Here is a 19,367-nt window from a genome sequence, read left to right as displayed (position 1 = left end):
AAAGAACTTGACTAATATCCAGCCATATTGACCTTACGCTTGGTCATTAACTCATATATATGGACAGAAACAAAATGCAGTATATTCACAACAAAGTAATAAAATTTACAAAATTAGTATGTTGTCGATGGACCATCCAAGCTCATAAGAAATCTGGTTTGCACAAAAATGTACTGAATGAGTGGTATTTAAACTTTTAAGTTCAAATTTGTAATGAAGCTGAATAGCTTTTTAACTGAGATTCATCCTTCTAAGTGTAAATACTGAATTCCTCTCAACCTACTCCTAGTCTTATGCATTCATAGACTCCTCCAACTAATTTCATAAGGTACATATATGCTTCTCTTAGCATATCTATAATATCTATATCATTTCTTTATATAAAATAGGCTTAACAATAGTATTGAAAGTCTGCTGACTACAATGGCTACTGGTACTTGACATTCCATTGTTAAAACAGTGGAAAACGTTGTACAAGTAACGCTTACCATACCAGACTAAATATAGCTTACATAGATGGTGGGATTTCATTATCAAGTGCTTTATTTCAGAGGTTCATGGCTCATGGCTTACTCCTGCTCTTCCTTAGGTTAACTTTTCTACTTTCTCTGTGTGCATCAAAGTTTTTTCCAGCCACATTTTGCAAAGTAAGAGAAAAACATCCAGTGATTCCCACCCGAGGGGCACTCCCTAATATGAGCTATATAGGTATGTGCGACCCCAAAGGGTATGGTTTTTCAGCCATTTTGGTCATAAATAGGGTATCAGTTTTGGCCATTTTATCCATAAATAGGGTATGGTTTTTGTACCCTAGTCTTGAATTGGGTATATTTTTAAGAAGTTGCTACATGTACTTTTCCATTATTATCGATGAGACCATCAACAAAGCTCTTTGCAAATCATGTTCACAGCAATTTAACATTGGTTTGAACTAGGGAGGTAATTATAAGGCAGGTCTGAAACAGGGTATTGATTTAAGGGTCACGTCATAAATAGGGTATTGAATTTTTGGTTAGGTCATAAATAGGGTAGCGAAAATCGCAGATTTTGGTAACAAATAGGGTAAGGGTTTTGGGAAGCGGGCAGCACACACCCACCTAATTTTACTGGGACAAGTACAGAGTACCCACCCTGGGGATTTCCCAAGGTTTCTAATAAGAGAGACAAGATTGATGCATTGCCACATGGTCACCGTTTTCAGCCAGTCCAAAATTCCTGTTCACTGGTAAACAGGTAGTTCCAAAAACCTCAAAACTGACCAATTTTGATTCATTAAAATCGTAACGTGGCACCAAGGCATAGGGAAATAAAACAAAAAAAATTATGTCAAGATTGAGAAATGAGTAAATATTTGCTTTTGTTTTACTCCCCAAACCTTGCCAAGCCAAGACAGGATTTCAACTTGACTACTCCCTGTCCCCTGGCACCTTTTCTGTCACTAAAACAAAACACTTGCGCATGACATACCGCTGGCTACGCATCTTAGACTAAAGTAAAAGCTATAAAAATACAATAAGTAACTGTGTAACTTCAAGGCTCAATGATCACTTTTAAAGATGAGCTTCTCCAGTTGCATCATGGGGAATTCTACACACACAGACACAATGAAGGCTGCAGCATATGAAATAACAACCACGCCCACAAAGCAAAATGCCTGCAAAGATAGAAAATATAAAAGCACAAAACAAACAGTTAGAGGTTATGTCTAGCACAAGAAAGGTACAAATAATACAACATTACAGATAGCAGTCCTGACGATCCATTACATGCAAAATACTGCAGGATCATTGAAGTAATGTTAGAGAGTCATTACTGTAAATCCTTGAATTATCGCTCCACCTCAAATAAGCACCCCCTTCGAATGAGCACTCCTTCTATCGGCCAAATTTTAAAATAGGCGCCCCCCTCGAATAAGCACCCCTGTCCCCTCCCCCCCATTTTGTGGATGAGTAATGAGACAAAAAAGGATGTATAGTTTTCGTCATGTAGTATTAGATTTATACATTGTTTCAGTTTGTGAACATGTTTAGTGAACTCATTGAACACTAACGGTGCTGCGATTTAAACTTTAGGATCAGCTTTTTATGTCAATAAACAGCTTATGTTGGTGTTAACAAGCAGGTGATGTTTTAAAAAATGATCATGTCAGGCCACGATTGGGGAAAAATTAAATAAGCGCCCCCCTTGAAGAGACACCCCCCTCAAATAAGTGCCCCCTGTCTTCTACTACATTTGAAAGGATTTATGGTACTTTATCTTTAGTTTTAGAGCAGTTGCCATTTGAGTGTCAAAACTTTATTTTTTCAACAAATGCTTTTTTCTTTTTCATCCAATCAGAAGTAAAACCAAAACCAACCATCAGCCATTCACAAACATTTTCCCCTGCCTCAGGTTAGCTACATGTAAATGTCATTACTTCGACTTTTGATTGGTTTACTGTATTGTCTGTGTCCTTTGTGATTGGCTGGAGTAATTTCTTTGGTTTAGGTTTACGACAATTGATAGCAGCTTGTCAAACTGCAACTTTCTAGTAATAATGCTTATGACAGGCTGCTACTTCTGAGAAACAAAACTACTGCAACACACCAAGTATTCCTATGGTTTAACAAGAGAAACACTAAAGATGTTTTGAGAATCACTTCTCTTTGGCTCTAAATGCACTGTCTACTGATAAAATATCTGGTCATGGTTTGGTAAGCTTTTGTATAGTGAATTTGAAATCCAATTTTATAAAAATTTAAGCTATACAGAAAAGTGAGCAAAGAACAGAAGGAAATTTACTTACAACATGGACATCAGAATAGGCTCGTACAGTTTCAAATGAGCCAAGCAATGTTATTAGTGCAATAGGATGAACAAGATAAGCACAGTATGTCAGCCGGCTCAATGGAATCCAGAAATGAGCAGACAGAATCTTGTTCACCAAACCTTGAAAACAGAAAAAAAATAATGCAAAAGTGAACATTCTCAGCTATAAAAATCATTATTGGCAGTTCCAGCACTGAAAAGAAAGTTATGTAAATGATTCCAGTTAGAAGGTGAAATGATGTTTTTAGTTCAAATGTGATGCATTTCTTTCCATGTTATCCAGTCAATGATAATTTTTCCTTTTTTATGTCCTTTTTGAATCAGCATTGGCCATTGGCAGAACAGGCCATCCATAATATGGAGCATTAACATTGACCATCACAACAGAAAGTGGCACATGTCTATTTCTCAACATGGACAGTGATGGATTTGTTTAATAGATTGGTACTAGCACTCTACATCACTTGATGTTTACATAATAGTATAAAAGGAATGTCCAGTCACCAGTGAATAACATCACCAGGTTAATCTTCTTGACAAAAAAGTTTACCAGGATCTGCTAGGGGAAAATCTGTTGCACTTACCTCCAAGCCCACGCTGACAAGCAAAAATCACCCAAGCCAGTGCTAAGCTCCATGCAAAACGTGAAAAAGTTCCGTATATAATATTCTCAACATGAGAGAATGGTTGAGGATTGTCTTTTCTTAAAACTTTATACTGACCATACAGTGTGGACAGGGCAAGAATGATAGCAACACACCAGCCAGCCATATTGAATAAATAGGTGTGAACCTTACAAGAGGAAAACAACAAATTAGCTGGATTCACAGTGATTATCAACCGTGACAAACAAAAATATAAATAAAGTAAAAAAGCTTCCAGCCTACAGCATTGTAACTTATCATGTTAAGATTATTTCTTGTCATGGTGAAGAGCATAAAAAGGTGACCTCTATGTAATAAGATTATAATACCTTGGTGGGTAGCCTCCAATCCTTTGCATGAAGCAGTAAGTAGCCCAATACCATACCAACAAGGTATGGAGCAATACGACAATAAGGCTTTTCATAAGTGAGAGACTGAGAATCAATACCAGCAGCCCTGCAACAAAATAACACCATACAAGTGTCTTCATAATTAGCAGGGGGGTTGGCAACTTTTCCAATTTGGCCAACATGGAATTAACAGCCTTGGTAGCATAATATAGTATTTGCTGCTCCACGCGACAATAACAATAATAATAAAATAATATTTCTTTATACAGGGTAAGTTAAAAGCAACACAGCTGATGAGATCATATCATATACGACCTACAATCTTAGACAGCGGCAGATGAAACACTAGTGAAAAAAAGTCATGAGTACAGCTAGACAGTTCCCACAAAATATTTGTCAGTGCTTTGTAAACCTTTTTCAGGCCTGGGCACCTCCAGTCCATTCAGTGTGAATTAGGACTGTTTCTGCAATATGTGATGGAGTTCAAGATTGCATTGGGCAGGGCAGCTAAAAGACAACAAAATGTAACTGTACCAACACTTTTGGCAAGAGGTGTATAAGCCATTTTTAGTTGACCTCCACAATCATTTAGAATCATAGAAACATTGTGATGTTTACTCCAATTTCCAGTACAACCAAAGTGGCACATGTCTGATTAAGTGTCTGTCCTTCTCACTCTAATCAGAACGCAAACCAAAAAGAAGTACAGCTTTACTATATCAGCATGAGGGTAATGTGACATGCCCATGACATGCCTGTGAGACATACAAGATTACAACTAAGGCAAATCAAAAGATGCTCACTTTTCAGCTTGAGCTGCAGGGCTGAGCTGAACAACTGCAAGGTCATAATGAGCAAAAAGGATTGCTGTTGTAATAAAACTGATACTCATCAACACACCAACAATAACAAGCAGTCCTCGCAGGCGAAACCTAGAAACAGACAAAAAATAAATCAATAGTATATAAATAAAATAAACTTATTTTTTATTCCACTATTATGCCATTTTACCATGTTAGGTCAAGAGAAATTCAAAATATGAGCCTCTATTGCACTGTAGAGTCCTGGTTTGACCAGGTTACAACAAAGAAAACACAGACAGAAACAGCAGAACAACAGAATGGCCAAACTGAGCAACCCAAACTTTGACTTGTTTGAACTTGACTTTCATTTCATCTATTTCTTTTAATCTGTAATTGAGCTGGAGAGTGCTGTGTTACAGAGGTCACTCCCTCAATTTAACCATTAATATTAACATTTCATTTTCTTTAAATTTATTTTATTGTTATACACACACACATTTCTACCCCCACATACACAACATCCCTATTTCCCCACTGATTTCTTATCAGTGGAGTGGGAACCCTATTTTAGGGATTCCATTTTCAACACCTATAATGCCACAAAGGCTGCTAGTTTTACTACTGATAAATAAATATATAAAATGAATTGAGCAACCCAAACTTTGACTTATTTGAACTTGACTTTCTAAGTGACCCCCTTTTATGTTTAGGGGCCAATTAAATGGTCCTCAAGAGCTATTGCAAAGGAAAACTTTGTTTCATCCATTCAAAGTTATTTCACATGTTTGAACTTTTTCATGATTAGTAACAGTAATGATGACCTCATTGGACCACACCCATGGTCATGTGACTAATTCCAAAACAACCTAAAGGCTCCTCAGCTTACTACTTAATTGAAATTTTTGATGGCTTTTCAAAAATAGCTGGATTTAATGAAAAGCTGCATTTCCTTTACGATTTAAGGAGGCTGGCAACAGTCTCCAGCAGTTTCCTAACAGCTATATTTTGAAAGTGGGAGGTGCGGTGGCCTCATAGTTAGTGCGCTCATCTCCAGATCAAGCAGTGACGTTCTTGGGCAAGACACGTTACTCTCACAGTGCCTCTCTCCACCCAGGTGTATAAATGGGTACCGGCGAGCTTAACACCTGGGGGTAACCCTGCAATGGACTAGCATCCCACCCAGGAGGGAGTAGAAATACTCCTAGTTGCTTCAAGCAACAGAAACCGGGATAAGCTCTGGCCTGATGGGCCACTTGGCTTGTATGCAGACTTAACCTTTTCTATACTTTGAAAGATGAATACTACCACTGTTTAACAAGTGAAGCTACAATAATGGTATCATACAAATTCCCAATCATTGTTAAACAAGTTGTGGTCATCCTTTTTATATAACAGGTTACCATAGCAACAATATGACATGCTAAACACACCCTTAATTTTAATAACTCAAAAACCAGCTCAGTGACCCCCATTTTTTATTGTCTAATTGTAATCAGCATGATAAGATGCAACTTTTTGCAGAGTTTAAAAAATTATGTGAATGGGGTTCAGAGCTACCTTAAATTTTCGAAAGTACTGGGAACTGTTTCAAGCCACCTTAAGGAAACTGGAAGTGTCTCCGATATCTACTGTAAGTTAAGATCAAACCAAGCACACAAAAGCAGCACAAAGATTGCTTTTTTTTCCTCTGGCAACTGTTTTCTGTCTTTCTTTTATTTTGTTTTTGCTTTACTTGTTTTGTTTCAGCTGGTAGTCCTGGGGAGATAAGTGAGGTTGTTTGTCTCCCTATCATCAGAAGTTGCATGGGCTAACCAACTGCAAAGCAGTGTTCTCCAATTAGTGCCAACAAGAGTTGTTTGTACATGTATTTGATTAATAGTTGTTCAAATTACAAGTCAGCACGGTTAACTTGCTTTCATTAGGAACAACGACTTTAGACGCATATTGTGTTAAACCATCAAACAAAAGATGTATGTGGCATATAGTTTACAGAATTTGACACGAATGTGTGTTGTTATCTTTTATTGATTATTGTCATTTTGTTAAATGATTTCTTACTTGAGTGTTGGGAAGCCTGTGCCTCCCATAAGGTACAGCGGCCTTAGAGCGCACACATGGGAAACAGTTGCCATGTTTGTTGTAGATTTTACCATTGTGCTGTGGATTTCCAAAAGCTCCTACATAATGTACATTCTTTAGCCGGAAAGGAAAGACAATTCAGTGTTTGTAATTCAGTTATCTTTGCCAATTGCTCGTCTAATCTTTCTATTTAGTGAATTGCGTACAAAGTTCAGAAGTGTATGTGGATCTGACTTGATCTCAATTGTTGGAGTTTGTGAGTAAATTATGTTTTTGCAACTACAATGTGTGTTGTCAGAGTTTTTAAAACTGAATTAACTTGGACTGGTCTTGAAACTGCACAAAAAGATTTCCTTCTTCTTTATTTGATAGTTGAATCTATTCTCTGCATATGTTAAGGAATTCACACTTTCATCTCATACCTGTAAGCAGTCAAGAGGATGGCCGGAGAAATGATGTAAAACTGCATGTCATTAGCTAGGTACCAGCCCCATAACATACACTGTAGAAAAAAGGAAAAGCAATAACCTGTGTTTTCATGGATTTTAAACCAATATTTTCCAACTATTTAAACATAAATGCTCATCCATTTTGTAAAACTGCTCAGAACTGTGAATAACATTATTAAGAAACCTTAGCTTACCAAGAATCTCATTCAGTTTTAATTTGATTAAATTGAAAATAAATAAAAAATGTATTAATGGCAGAAAAACAACATGTACTTCTGACCCCCAAGCATCCTTTTTGGGTTGGATTTGCTCTTTATTTCTTGAATACTCTTAATTTCCAAGGGTATAAATAAGGTAAATTAACCAATCTAGCAAACTTGGAAAGATGTTATGTTTACGTAGCAGTTAATTGAAAAGCAGCAACAATGAAATGACTATTTTAGATCAAAAGGAAATGTGCAACCTCACAAACATCATAAGAAAGTTAAATAATAATATTGAACAACGCAAAGTTTATCAACAAGTCTCACCGAGTTATTCATTGTGGTAGGATAAAAATTGTTGATGTATAACAGATTAGTCCACCAGTATTTGTCACAAGGATTTTCTGCTTGCATTCCATACCAAAGGGGACCTTCACCAAGAAATGGCGTCATTTTATCAAAAAACAGTAAAACAAACATGTACGCTGGAGTTAACCTGTGAAAAGGTAAAACAACTGATTATTGATGGCATTCGTAGATGTAATCATCTACCCTGTGAGAAAAAGATTCCCTTCTCTTTCCAAAGGGAATCTCTGTCTTGCAGGGAAGCACTCACCAGGAGATATGTTCTTAAATCTTCGAAGTTTACTATTGGATCCTTTGAATGTTTTAACTGGACTTTAAATCTACTTGGTGAAATTTTCCATTGTTCAATTATTCATTTCTATTTGGTGCAAAGAAACAAAACATTAGCATGGAATGCTGAGCTCAGTGCTCCCTTAACATCATGACACCAAAACATGGCTGAAAAGAAACTTGATTGAATTTTGCTGAAACTGACAAAAAAATTGGTTTTATCAACTTAAAGAACATACATCAAAATGAGAAACTATTGTATCATCAAACATGCTAGACATGACCATGGCAACCAAATCTGACATCATATAACTTAATGTTCTTTGTCAGCATCACTGATGAGCTACATAGCATGTGGCAAAAGATCGAAAGGAGGAGGCTTCAAACAGGACAAAAACACAGTGTGTGATGCACACTCGGTGGATTAGAAATGTATCTGCTCTAGTAAGTACAAAACAACAATAAACACCAGGATATTTAAGTAACATTTGTTACCAGTTAAGTATTCATTCAACAACAATTACAAATGTAACTAGTAGTCACATTGTGTTAAGTTTCTAATCAGTTTTTCATTGTAGTCAATTACTGCCAATCTTATTGATGGAAGATGAGAAAGCTCCATTTTTTTAAGGGAAACACAGCAGCAATAGACTGCGAGCAGTGTCCTTTTTGCTTGAATATCTGCACTGAAGGGAATAACACAAAAAACTGATTGAATGAAGAGATCTGAGCAGTAAAGGTGCAAGCCATCTGAGTAACATAGAAGTCAAAAGTTTGTTCACTTAGTCGTTTGTGTTCCTCCCCACTGATTTTTGAGCAAAAGAGAGAGTGATTGCTGTCTATGTAAACCTACCTCCAAAACCGATGAAAATAGTAACTGAAAAGTGGTAGCTGTCCACTTTTCTTCTCCATATAACGAAGTGACAAATAAGCAACTAGGAGGCCGCTGTAAAGAATGCAATAAGAAACATAAGTTCAAAGCAAGAAAATTATACCAATACTTAATGGACCAGTTTTTTAAGGGAGCATTAGGAAAAAGTATTATGACAAAGTTTAGGGCAAATGTAAGAACCTTAGCTTTGTGTAATATTTTTCTAAATTACTAGTCTATTTCTCTCCTTTAATATGCTGTCCTCACAACCCTACGGGAAACTCTGTAAATTACCAAGTACTAATCTAGAAGATCAAACATTGTCCTGTCATTTACGTATCAAACTCATACAGAAATAGATGGTCACGCATGCATAATGCATGCACCTTTAAAGTGTCATAATTTTATCTGTAGAAAGTTTTGAGTTTAATATGAGCACTTACCTTAAGAAAAAGAAACTGTCAACTGAAAAGGTTGCATTGCCAACAGCTTGAAATGTGAAACGTTGAATAATTGTAAGAGTCAGAAGAAGGTTACCTGCAAACCAAGTACAGAAGCTAATAAACTCTTCCATCTACTTTAAGATGTGAATAAAGCCACCCTGGTGATAATTGCAATGCTGAGATTAACAGGCCTGTCAGCAATGTAAGTAAATACTTACTTAAAGGTGTTGCCTGTTGGAAAGCGTATGTATGTCCCAGGATGACCCACCACATGCTCAGCACTCTCATGCCATTGATTGCAGTAATGGCATTTGCAGGAACATTTGTATTCATAATACGACTTGTGTTTTGAATCAAAGAGAAACACAAAAAGAATCGTACCACCACATCTGCATGGAAATATAACAAATCAGGTTTATTATTATCATAGGTAAGACATTCTTTTTTGTCTCATATAAAGGTTGCTATATGTAATTATATGTAATTACACTTACTTCCGTTTCCAATATGGACATTTTAAACTTACTTGGTCCTGCTGGTTCTTGTTGATAGCTTGATAAAGTTGTACTTGTACTTGCACTTAAATTCACCTCAGGGGAGGGGTGAAGATTTGTTCTGTCACTGTCAAGATTACTCTTTGCAAATGGATTTTGACCTCTAGGTGCCTGATTGTAATCTGTAGCTATGGAACCATCTCTGATTGGCATAAATCCATCACTTTTGTTGACAGGTGAGGAGCGTGACTTTGCAAAGCTTACAACAATGTCCACAATCGTCCCAACAAGGCAGAGGAATAGAATTAAACCACATAAAACCCTGTGATATGATTATTAAATGTTAAGAGGTTGCCTAGTTTCCAACCAATTAAGTCCTGGTAATGAGTTGTTTAACTTCCCCTTTTTCTCTTTTCATCCCTCTCTCATCATTCACATTATATTGTCGGAGGGGTCAGCAGTCAGTAAATAAAGCACTTTAAGGTTCCACAGCTTGAAAATTACCAACAGTTTTGACTGCATGTCTAGCCCTTCCTTCCCCTCACCCTACCTGCTACCATTCCCTTTCCTTACAACTTCTACCCCTGCCCTCTTCTCTCTCTTTTTATGCTCTCATTGGTAAGACAGGTGATCAGTAATATTTGCAGATTCACCCATCCTTTCATTTTTTTCTCCTAATCTCAGGGGATTCTGAGCAGATCAGGTCTAGATCCCAGTACTGTATTTGCATGGGTTACAACACCCCTTTGATTAAACACTTATTTATAAGTCAAAGGTATTTTTGTTATGACTCATTCCAACACAGGCGCTTTACAGTGTACTCTCTTCTCAAACTCAAGACTAACTTGAACTAGGTACACTGAGAAATAAAAAGTGATCTTAACTAGTGCCCAGTGTGTTTAGTTTAGTTTAAATGTAGTTTTGAGTTAATAAAGAGTTAATAAAGAGAAAGGGGCTTACCAAATTTCTTCACCCAAGAGGGGAGAGGGGGTGTTTGAGAGGAAATGCTCAATAAAGAGTTTGCCACTTTACAAGTATCACAGATCTGTCGTAGCTGTAACATATAATTCAGTACCTTACACAATGTAAATAAATTGTACTCACAATGTGATTATTACTCCTGTTGTGTATTCTGGTTTCTTGTCACAGAAAACAGGTTTCAAATTCTTGGTTCCACCTTCAGGTGAAAAGCCATTGGCTGGCTGTGGACTTAGCACTGCTATTGTTGAGTTACCTGTATTTAATTCTGAACAAGATACACATTCAGCAGGTTAGGCCTGAAGTACAGTATGTAAGACCACAAAAAAGGTTAGATAATGAGTGAGCCACAGCCTCTGTTTTGACCCGAGGGCACTAGACTGTAAGCTGGTGTTTCTTTTAATGCCTTTCCATTCGTCTAACTGTAGTCTCATGAATATTTTTTATTTTGTATTTATAAGGTTAAAGGTATTAACCAATCCAATTGCAATGGTGGCAACTAAATCATGTACAAAATCACAAAAAATTAGCATTACCATTTTAGTAGAGTATAACAATGTAAAATTGAATAATACAGTATGGCAAACTGGGCTAAGATGAAAAGGAGTCCTCTGACTTCCTAAGCAGTCCAAATTTTGCAATGCAGACTGCTAAGGTGGACAGCTCTTGCATTAGTTTCAGCAAATTGCTTTTTCAAAACACTGTACAAAATAGAGAAAGCGGTTTGTTGTTATTAACTAAAGTGTTTGGCTGACAATTTGAACTTTCTTGAGGACAACGTGAAAGAACAAAAAAAATCACAAGAACGTAACAACTTGCCAGAAGAAGTTCAAAAGATAACAAGTACTTAATTATTGGACTAGCTTGTTCAGCCTGTATATTTGGGGAATATTGGTCAATTTCTTTTTTTGCAAGTTTAAGGACCTTGCCAATAGCATGGTCCATAAACTTACAAAAAAAGAACTTGACCAATATTTCCCTAATATGGTCCTCATGTTAGTACATTGACATATTTACTTTACTACTACTGTTTTTTCATTAATCATGTTAATTTTGTAACCTCTGATGAGGTGACTTTCTCCCTGCTCTCATTTACCTAGATTGACACACATCTCTCAGTCATACTGAAACAATTTAACAGCTACAAAACATAATAATACAGCACCTGAGAAGATATCTTGTAGAGCATTAGTTACATCCTCTTCACTACACTGTTTAGGTGCACAGATCCCCCAACGAATAGGCAATAACTGGATAGAGAAGGAAAGCAAAGCTGATAAAAAGGTAAGACCCAGCATTTATATTTCCTTAGTTTATCTCTATCATTTAACATAATTAACCCTTAAACCAAGATACAAGAGAGTTTATAAGTTGTGAGCTACACTGTATTAGCGATTTCAGTGTTGTTTTTTTTTTTCTAATATACATATGCCAACTAGTTCTTACTGTAAAATTAAAAATGGTCATCAAATTACATCAATTGTCACAAGTTTTCTGTTTTTGAATGGAAGGAAATGTTTGTATCAGGGAATGGAAAATCAACTCTAGTCTCTAGGTTAAGTCCTCCAAAGGTATTGAAGTATAGTCTCATAGACTTTACAGTTAAAAGTCATCTAAGATAGCCTTACTATTGGGCCTTTGTCATCTTAGGTGAGGGATCTTGAAACTGACTTATCAATTTTACCTTCAAAGAAAGGCATTAAATTGTTTTCCAGTATATTTTATATAAAATCAATAAATGACTTGAAGTGAAATTGGAGTGCTGGGGTAGTCTGAACTACTCACCTGAGTGATATTGACAGCAGGAACTTTGATATAAGCCAAGCAATAATGAGCATTTACAATAGACTTAGTGCACTCACTGTAGGATCCTAACCAGCCAATGTTGCCAAGAAGAAGTCCACTTTGAGGTTTACCAATAGCATCCAGATCTGAAAATGATTAAAGACAAATAATTCTCATCCTCTTTGCTGCTCTATACCTGAGACAGTATATCCTTAGTTATAACAGCCATTATTTGCAAACCACTCATTATTTATTTAATGAGAACAGAAAGATGTTTAAGGATGGCAGTCTCACAACTTTTTCTGTTCCAAACTAAGTCATTTCCAGTCTCTGACTTCACGAACACAATAAATTTGGCCATTTTATAAGCAACCATCAAAGCCCTTTTTCAAGGTTTGCATATCACATGTCCATTGTGTGCGAAAAATCTCTACCTTATTATAATTCTGCACAAAATCAAATGTCGTATGCATTGTTAAATTTGTGTTAAAAACCCTTGGTTTCGTAATCAATATGGTATTAAAAGAGAATATGGCTGTTAGGCATGCACAATACTACCCAGATACTGTAACAAACATGAAAAGGTGTTTAAGTATGATCTCACCACATTTCTTGAAAAATATCCAAAAAGATACCCTGTCTAAAGCTTTACAGTGTACATGTAAGTACTGAAACAATACCCTGTGTTCAAAACAGACAAACCTAAAAACTGCAGTAGCATCGCTATTAAACAAGTACTGTAAATCCTCAAATTAGTGCCTAGGGTGCTTATTTCAAAATTAGGAGGAGATGGGGGGCGTTTACTCGAGTGCGGGGGTGCTTATTAAATTTTTTCCAAATCGTGGCCTGACATGATCATGTTTTAATACATCATCTGCGCATAAACAGCAACATAAGCTGTTTATCAACATAAAAAGCTGATCATAAAGTTTAAATCGCTGCAACATTAGTACTGGTAATTTTTTTCCAAACTTAACGTGTTCACAAGCTGAAAAAATGTGCAAATCTAACACTACATGACAAATACTATACATCCTTTGTTGTCTTATCACTCGTCCACAGGAGTGGGTGAGGGTAGGGGGCACTTAGTTTAAATTTTGGCTGATAGGAGGGGCACTTATTTGAAGGGGGTACTTATTCGAAGGGGGGGCACTAATTCGAGGATTTACGGTATCCATTTAATTTTGCATGGAAGTACAGTGCCAAAACGTTGCTTTCATGATACTCAGAACATCATGAAGTACCCTTAAATTACCTCCCCCTGCAGCTTGCCAGTCCTCCCCTGTCAGGCCCCTTTGAAGAGGGACACAAGAATGCAATTGGCCTTATGTTACAAGTAAATTATATTCCAGAATTTGTTCACGAGTTGTATTGGGTATTAACCTACTTTCCGCTTACTGTGTACCACAAAATGAACTGCATAATTGTATGTTTCATTTTACGGGAGGGAGGGGTAATTCTGCTTCTTGCCAGGAGAGGGCAAAATCAAATCATAATTATCGATATGCTCAGCAGTATAACCTTGTTCTTAGCCTTCGTGTAGCCGTACCCACCCCCCGAGGAAAAACGGGGGGTGGGTACGGCTACACGTAGGCTACCTTGTTCTTTGTAAAATCTATTAGCGCTTTATATGCATGTAACCAGGTTTTTACAGGAGCAGTTTTTTCCAACAACTCGAGAATCGCATAAGCTAGCCTACGAACAGGTTCCCGGTGAGCCCGAACGCCCCCGATCGCTTCTCTCTCCGAATTCTTCTGTTTCGCGCTCGCCCAAATTTTTTTCCGTCCTGTTCGCAGACTACGCATATGCGAGTGGGAACCTTTGACTTATAAATTGTATTGATGCACGAAGAAGATGGCATGAGTCGAGAATGACCCCTATTAAAACACTAACAAACACAGATTAGTTAGCTCATCATGCACGTAAAAATATACTCACAAGGATAGGCAAGATTAGTTTTGCTCAGCTTCTCCACAGTTTCTTTGCACTGCTTGCCGACGTTCGCGAAAGAAATATTTCCAAGCTTTGGGAATGAAAAGCCAAAGTGCTGTGCGATCTGAGCGTAGTTTTTGGAAAGCAGTCCAGGAGATGGAGTTGAAGATGTTGTAATTGGACAAAACACCAAGAAAACTGCAAAGATTGCAAGTATGCGTCTAGAAGCGGCCATCCTTTGGCGAGGTACTGTGTTGGTACGAGATTTATTGACGTATCGATGACATCAGAGTCATCATACCAGTCGCCGGCGGAATGTTGCTGTTCTTATCACGTGAACATTGAATTGTGCAAAATTTAAACTGAAATTAACTTGTGACGCAGTTTTAAATGCTGGAACCGGATGAAAATGAAGAAACTGCTAACTTGGCAAATATTATAGTCTAAAAGAGGTCATCTTTGCTGGAGAGCACTGTCGATGACACCTTTCCAGTCTCCGATAATATATTGATCGACAATAGGAAGTCACGCAACGATTCTCGGCCTTGCCGAAGAATACTTTATAAAGAATGAGACTCCTTATATTTATATAGTGGGTTCTTTAAACTTCTTCTGGTATACACTCTTCTGCTTAACCTTTTCTCGTCCCGTCGCAAAATTTGTAGAAGAGTTCTGTCTTGATACAAAATATTGTCAAGGGGTTCCTGTTGAAATTACCAATGACGTACAAGTCATCGCACAAACACATGAAATTCTATTCTAAGATAAACGGGGCGGCTTTGAAACATTCTCCTCTCGTGTTCAATTGGTGATTGGCTTTTTGCAGATGGAACCCGGCTAAAACGGATACCAAAGGGATACGCTCTTTAAGTCCCAGGTGTCCTCAATTCCTCTTAGAAATGGGGAGCGATCTTTGAGATATCGGAGACACCCTTTCCTGGTAGTCGAGCCAAAGTGATTCAATCATTAAGTCCGAGAATGAGAATTTTATAAATATTTTTAATCACAGTAAAGTAATATTACATAGATGGAACTAAAATGAGGTATATTGACTATAAATTAGGAAGCAATCTAACTAACTTATGCTACAGGTATCAAGATGTTTCCAAAAGGGGAGCCTTGCTTAAACAATCAATGTTTCATTTTTACTTTTGAACATGACCAATTCAGGGGGGAGATCCCTCTGTAGAGAGAGCACAGAGAGGGGGCATTTATTGAAAGGCACACGTTTAAGTCTACACTTCAAAGATAGAAAGGATCTGTCGCTAGTTGCTTATAAATGCAGACCATCGTGTCGGGAGCACTGTAACAGCAAAAGGCAAATCATTTCAGGTCTGGATATCTTTGCCTCGAAAGAATTCAGGCGAGTCCAAGTGAAAAAAAACGGGGTTCATGATTAATCCGAAAAGTGTTTAGTGCCAGATTCAACGGAATCTGGAAGCAAACCTTCCAGACCTTTCTTCATGCATTCATTGATTTTTGTAAAAGCAGTGACAAAAGGTATTTTTTTTCTGCAAATCTCTTAGATTTCATCGATGTAGTTTGGAAAACGTTGTGTGTAAGGTGTTCCTTACATGTGGTACTCCTTACCAAGTGCTAATGTCTAGTCATGCATTCATAGATTTCTACTGAGGCTCTTCTGTTAAAATACTATGTTAGACGTTATTTTTACTCACAGTAAGGTGAACGTATCAAGGCCTGACCACACATGACTTTCTCAGGCCAGGCATTTCTTTACCTACGTATTCTACACTTAAAATGGCACTCTTTTTATAAAATATTGCTAGGAATAGCCAAGACACTTCTCCCATTCATCTACTGGAGTATAACGAAGAATAAAAGTTTCACAGGAAGTACTTATCTTACTGGACTAAACTAAAAGTTATGAATATGCGATAGCGAACGGAGTTGAATCTGGAAAGAGCCTTGTATGACGTCACAATTCAACGATCAGTTTTAAAAATAAGCTTCTGCAGTTGCATGATTGGAAATTCCACGCACACAGACAAAATGAAGGCTGCTCCATATGACATGAAGACAAAGCTTACAAAACGAAAAGCCTGCAAAGATGGAAAGGCATTATAAAAGGTATAAGTTATGCATCTGACAGGTATAATAAACTAGGCAGGAAGAATATAAAAGCTATCGTTGTAATATGTGTAATGTCAATGAACGTAACCAAGTAATGATAAAATCTGCTTAAATAATGAACTAAAATGAAATAAAAGGCCTGATTCTGCCCGCCAGTTCTTGGATCCAAATGATGTCCTTAAACAAGTTACAACTTGTTTATTTGGTATGCGTGACGTTTCACAAACTCTTTGATAAATCTTCTTTTTTTAAAATATTCCTAGCGACTTTTACATGACTGTCTATGACAATCACAGAAATCGTGCCCTTATTTTGACCTATCAATTCCAGGGTATTACTGACTACTTACTAACCGAGAGTGAGGTCTTTACTGGAAAATTTCAAACCAACACCATGCCGTATTGACCGAGTGATAGCGAGGTCAATATGGCAAGGTCGAGGTTTGAGACGTTACCGTAAAGTCCGAACGTTCAAGGTTAATAAGTCATTTATTAGATGGCTTTTTTTCTCAGTCTCTGCAGACCCGTAATCGGGAGTAATGCTTTACAGTTAGCCAATCAGAGCACGCGTTAGATCGGGTTCAAACTCAAGCAATCTAATAATTTTCCCTATAATTGGTTCATGGCGTGATCTGCTTATGTTGTGATTCACCAGATATGATCTCTTAAGTAAAAAGAGTAACTGCAAAACCTGTTAAGTTAATACACTGTAAATCAAATCAACGAACAATAGTAAACCTTAAATCAGAGAAGTATTTATACATTCACATTGCAAACAGTCGTGTCAACACATGACAGTCAAAGAAAGGCAAATGTTACTTACAAAATGAACATCAGAATAGGCCTGTGCGGTCTCAAATGATCCAAGAAGTACGATGATAACAATAGGATGAACAAGATAAGCACAGTATGTCAGCCGGCTCAATGGAATCCAGAAACCAGCAGACAGGATCTTATTCACCAAACCTTCAAATAAAAAAAACAATGAAAAGTAATTATCTGTCGAGTTCTGTAGTTGGAATTTAAAGTATTGCCTGAAGTTCATTATGGTACCTTATTTTACTCTCCCAATTGCTTTGTACTTTTTATACCGTGAATCCCATAGAACTACGTATTAGAAGCTATTAGGATAGTAAAGATTCTTGTCACTCTCGTCCTTCATTCCGTACGGTATTGAATGAAACATCATCTTCAGCGAAAGGGAAGGAACAGTGAAGCACAGTGCTTTTCTTCTGTCAATCACGGTACTTTATCGTCACAAATGTGTAACACAACTGAAGTCGCTATCTTCTCTTTGTGACGAAACAAGGCGCTGTAGTGTCGTATTTGTACACGGTGTTATGCATGCTGTTTCTACCCCTCACCCTTCACCCTGCTTCGAAGCAATCTTTTTGTCCCTTTTTCTGCCCTCCATTTCTCCCCTCGAGGCTTCTATCAAACAGCTAAACGGGAGGAAAGATCCGGAATTGTGAACATCGTTATCTTTTCCTTGTGAAAAAACAAGACATAGAAGTCACAGAATGATTATTTTACTCAGAGAGACTTCTGTGTCACTTATATCAAACATTTGACAACATCTTCTTGGTCGGCTTACCTCCGAGCCCGCGATGACAAGCAAAAATCACCCAGGCTAGTGCCAAGCTCCACGCACATCGCGAGAAAGTCCCGTATGTGATATTCTCTGCACGAGAGAATGGTTGAGGATTGTCTTTTCTTTGAACTTTGTATCCACCATACAGAGTAGACAGGGCGAGAATGATAGCAACACACCAACCAGCCATATTGAATAAGTATGTGTGAACCTTGCAGAAAAAAAAGTAGAAACAGTTTGGGAGTATTCATAATTTATGGGAAGGGGGCAAAGAAGATGTTGCGGTTTTCGAAAATATTTCACCCCATGGGTTAATAATACTGTTGCATTATGAGCGCATGCACGCAGTCACATATTCGCCGTATAGATTCGAAGAATGTGTGTATGATTTCTGCAAAGCTGCATGTATTTTGACCCGCTAGCCTTCGACAACAAGTAACTAAAGCCTGCGTCACCAGGAAAGAATATTTTATAGCTCGGCGACGGCAAGTGGCCATGAGTTGTGGTAAGAAACATCTTCCGCGTAACTCGGCAAATGGCCATCATGACCCACAGATCAGTGGTCAGAAAATAAATTTTCCGATTTGTAGCTCGGCAAATTCGTGGTGGTCATAATTGGTTGTCGGAAAACAAACTTTTCGTGTTGTGTAACTCGCCAAAAGGCCGTGTCTTGTGGTCAGCATAGTTAATTCACCTCCTTCACTTGTGAAACTGATTTGAGAAACCGAACAAGATGTAAATTCGAGCAGTGCAAACAAATACAAACACAAAATTTAAAACATTTTGCGACAGACTGTCTTGCGGGGTCGCTGGTCAAAACTTTGTCTCAGGAAATATTTGTTACAATTAAGTGTTGGCGTTTGTGATAACAGCTTTTTGGGCCGCTTAAGTTGTTGTCCTTGTTACAACAATCCAGAGGGAAACACACGTGCAGCGACGGAGTTTGTCAGACTCCTAGAGGACTCAGGATCTATTACAGCAAAATAATCCGACGGGACGACAGAGAATACGCAGTTACTTGGGTCCAACAGTAGAGTTTAATCCAGTAACGTACTCAGAACGTAAAACATACCCAATACGGGATAGTGGTATCCGGCGTTCCACCACCAGGGGCGTAACCGAAGAACAATTTACAAAACACCAGTATTTATGCTAGACTCTAAACAAGTGATCTAATATTTCGTTTAGTAATCCTAAACCCCTATCGGCTG

General features: G+C 37.6%; 2 protein-coding genes across 3 annotated transcripts in view; both read right to left on the bottom strand.

The window, feature by feature from the left end:
• The window catches only part of LOC110062089 (O-acyltransferase like protein-like), a 15,638-nt gene extending 711 nt beyond the window's left edge, over nt 1–14,927 (bottom strand). Inside the window, exons 1-15 of the mRNA XM_020768946.2 lie at nt 14,482–14,927; nt 12,544–12,689; nt 11,924–12,008; nt 10,885–11,026; nt 9,813–10,102; nt 9,505–9,675; nt 9,287–9,380; nt 8,826–8,918; nt 7,664–7,832; nt 7,107–7,186; nt 4,606–4,734; nt 3,782–3,908; nt 3,393–3,600; nt 2,786–2,928; nt 1–1,654 (exon numbers count right to left, since the gene is read on the bottom strand). The exon at nt 1–1,654 is cut by the window's left edge and continues 711 nt beyond it. Coding sequence (XP_020624605.2) covers nt 1,538–1,654; nt 2,786–2,928; nt 3,393–3,600; nt 3,782–3,908; nt 4,606–4,734; nt 7,107–7,186; nt 7,664–7,832; nt 8,826–8,918; nt 9,287–9,380; nt 9,505–9,675; nt 9,813–10,102; nt 10,885–11,026; nt 11,924–12,008; nt 12,544–12,689; nt 14,482–14,710 — 2,223 coding nt within the window. The 5' untranslated portion in view covers nt 14,711–14,927 and the 3' untranslated portion in view covers nt 1–1,537. The remainder of the gene's footprint in view (nt 1,655–2,785; nt 2,929–3,392; nt 3,601–3,781; nt 3,909–4,605; nt 4,735–7,106; nt 7,187–7,663; nt 7,833–8,825; nt 8,919–9,286; nt 9,381–9,504; nt 9,676–9,812; nt 10,103–10,884; nt 11,027–11,923; nt 12,009–12,543; nt 12,690–14,481) is intronic.
• Nucleotides 14,928–15,454: 527 nt separating this feature from the next.
• LOC110062091 (nose resistant to fluoxetine protein 6-like) overlaps nt 15,455–19,367 on the bottom strand; it is a 28,191-nt gene continuing 24,278 nt past the window's right edge. For both annotated transcript variants that reach the window (XM_089277778.1, XM_089277779.1), the window contains 3 exons: nt 18,160–18,367; nt 17,389–17,531; nt 15,455–16,535 (listed from right to left, as the gene is read on the bottom strand). In XM_089277778.1, coding sequence (XP_089133904.1) covers nt 16,419–16,535; nt 17,389–17,531; nt 18,160–18,367 — 468 coding nt within the window. In that variant the 3' untranslated portion in view covers nt 15,455–16,418. The remainder of the gene's footprint in view (nt 16,536–17,388; nt 17,532–18,159; nt 18,368–19,367) is intronic.

This window comes from Orbicella faveolata, unplaced genomic scaffold (genome assembly GCF_042242905.1).
Source record: "Orbicella faveolata isolate gen_17 unplaced genomic scaffold, um_ofav_v1 contig_46, whole genome shotgun sequence".
Taxonomy (NCBI): Eukaryota; Metazoa; Cnidaria; class Anthozoa; order Scleractinia; family Merulinidae; genus Orbicella; species Orbicella faveolata.
Note: the sequence above shows the minus strand (reverse complement) of the source record. Positions and strands in the feature narration are given on the sequence as shown.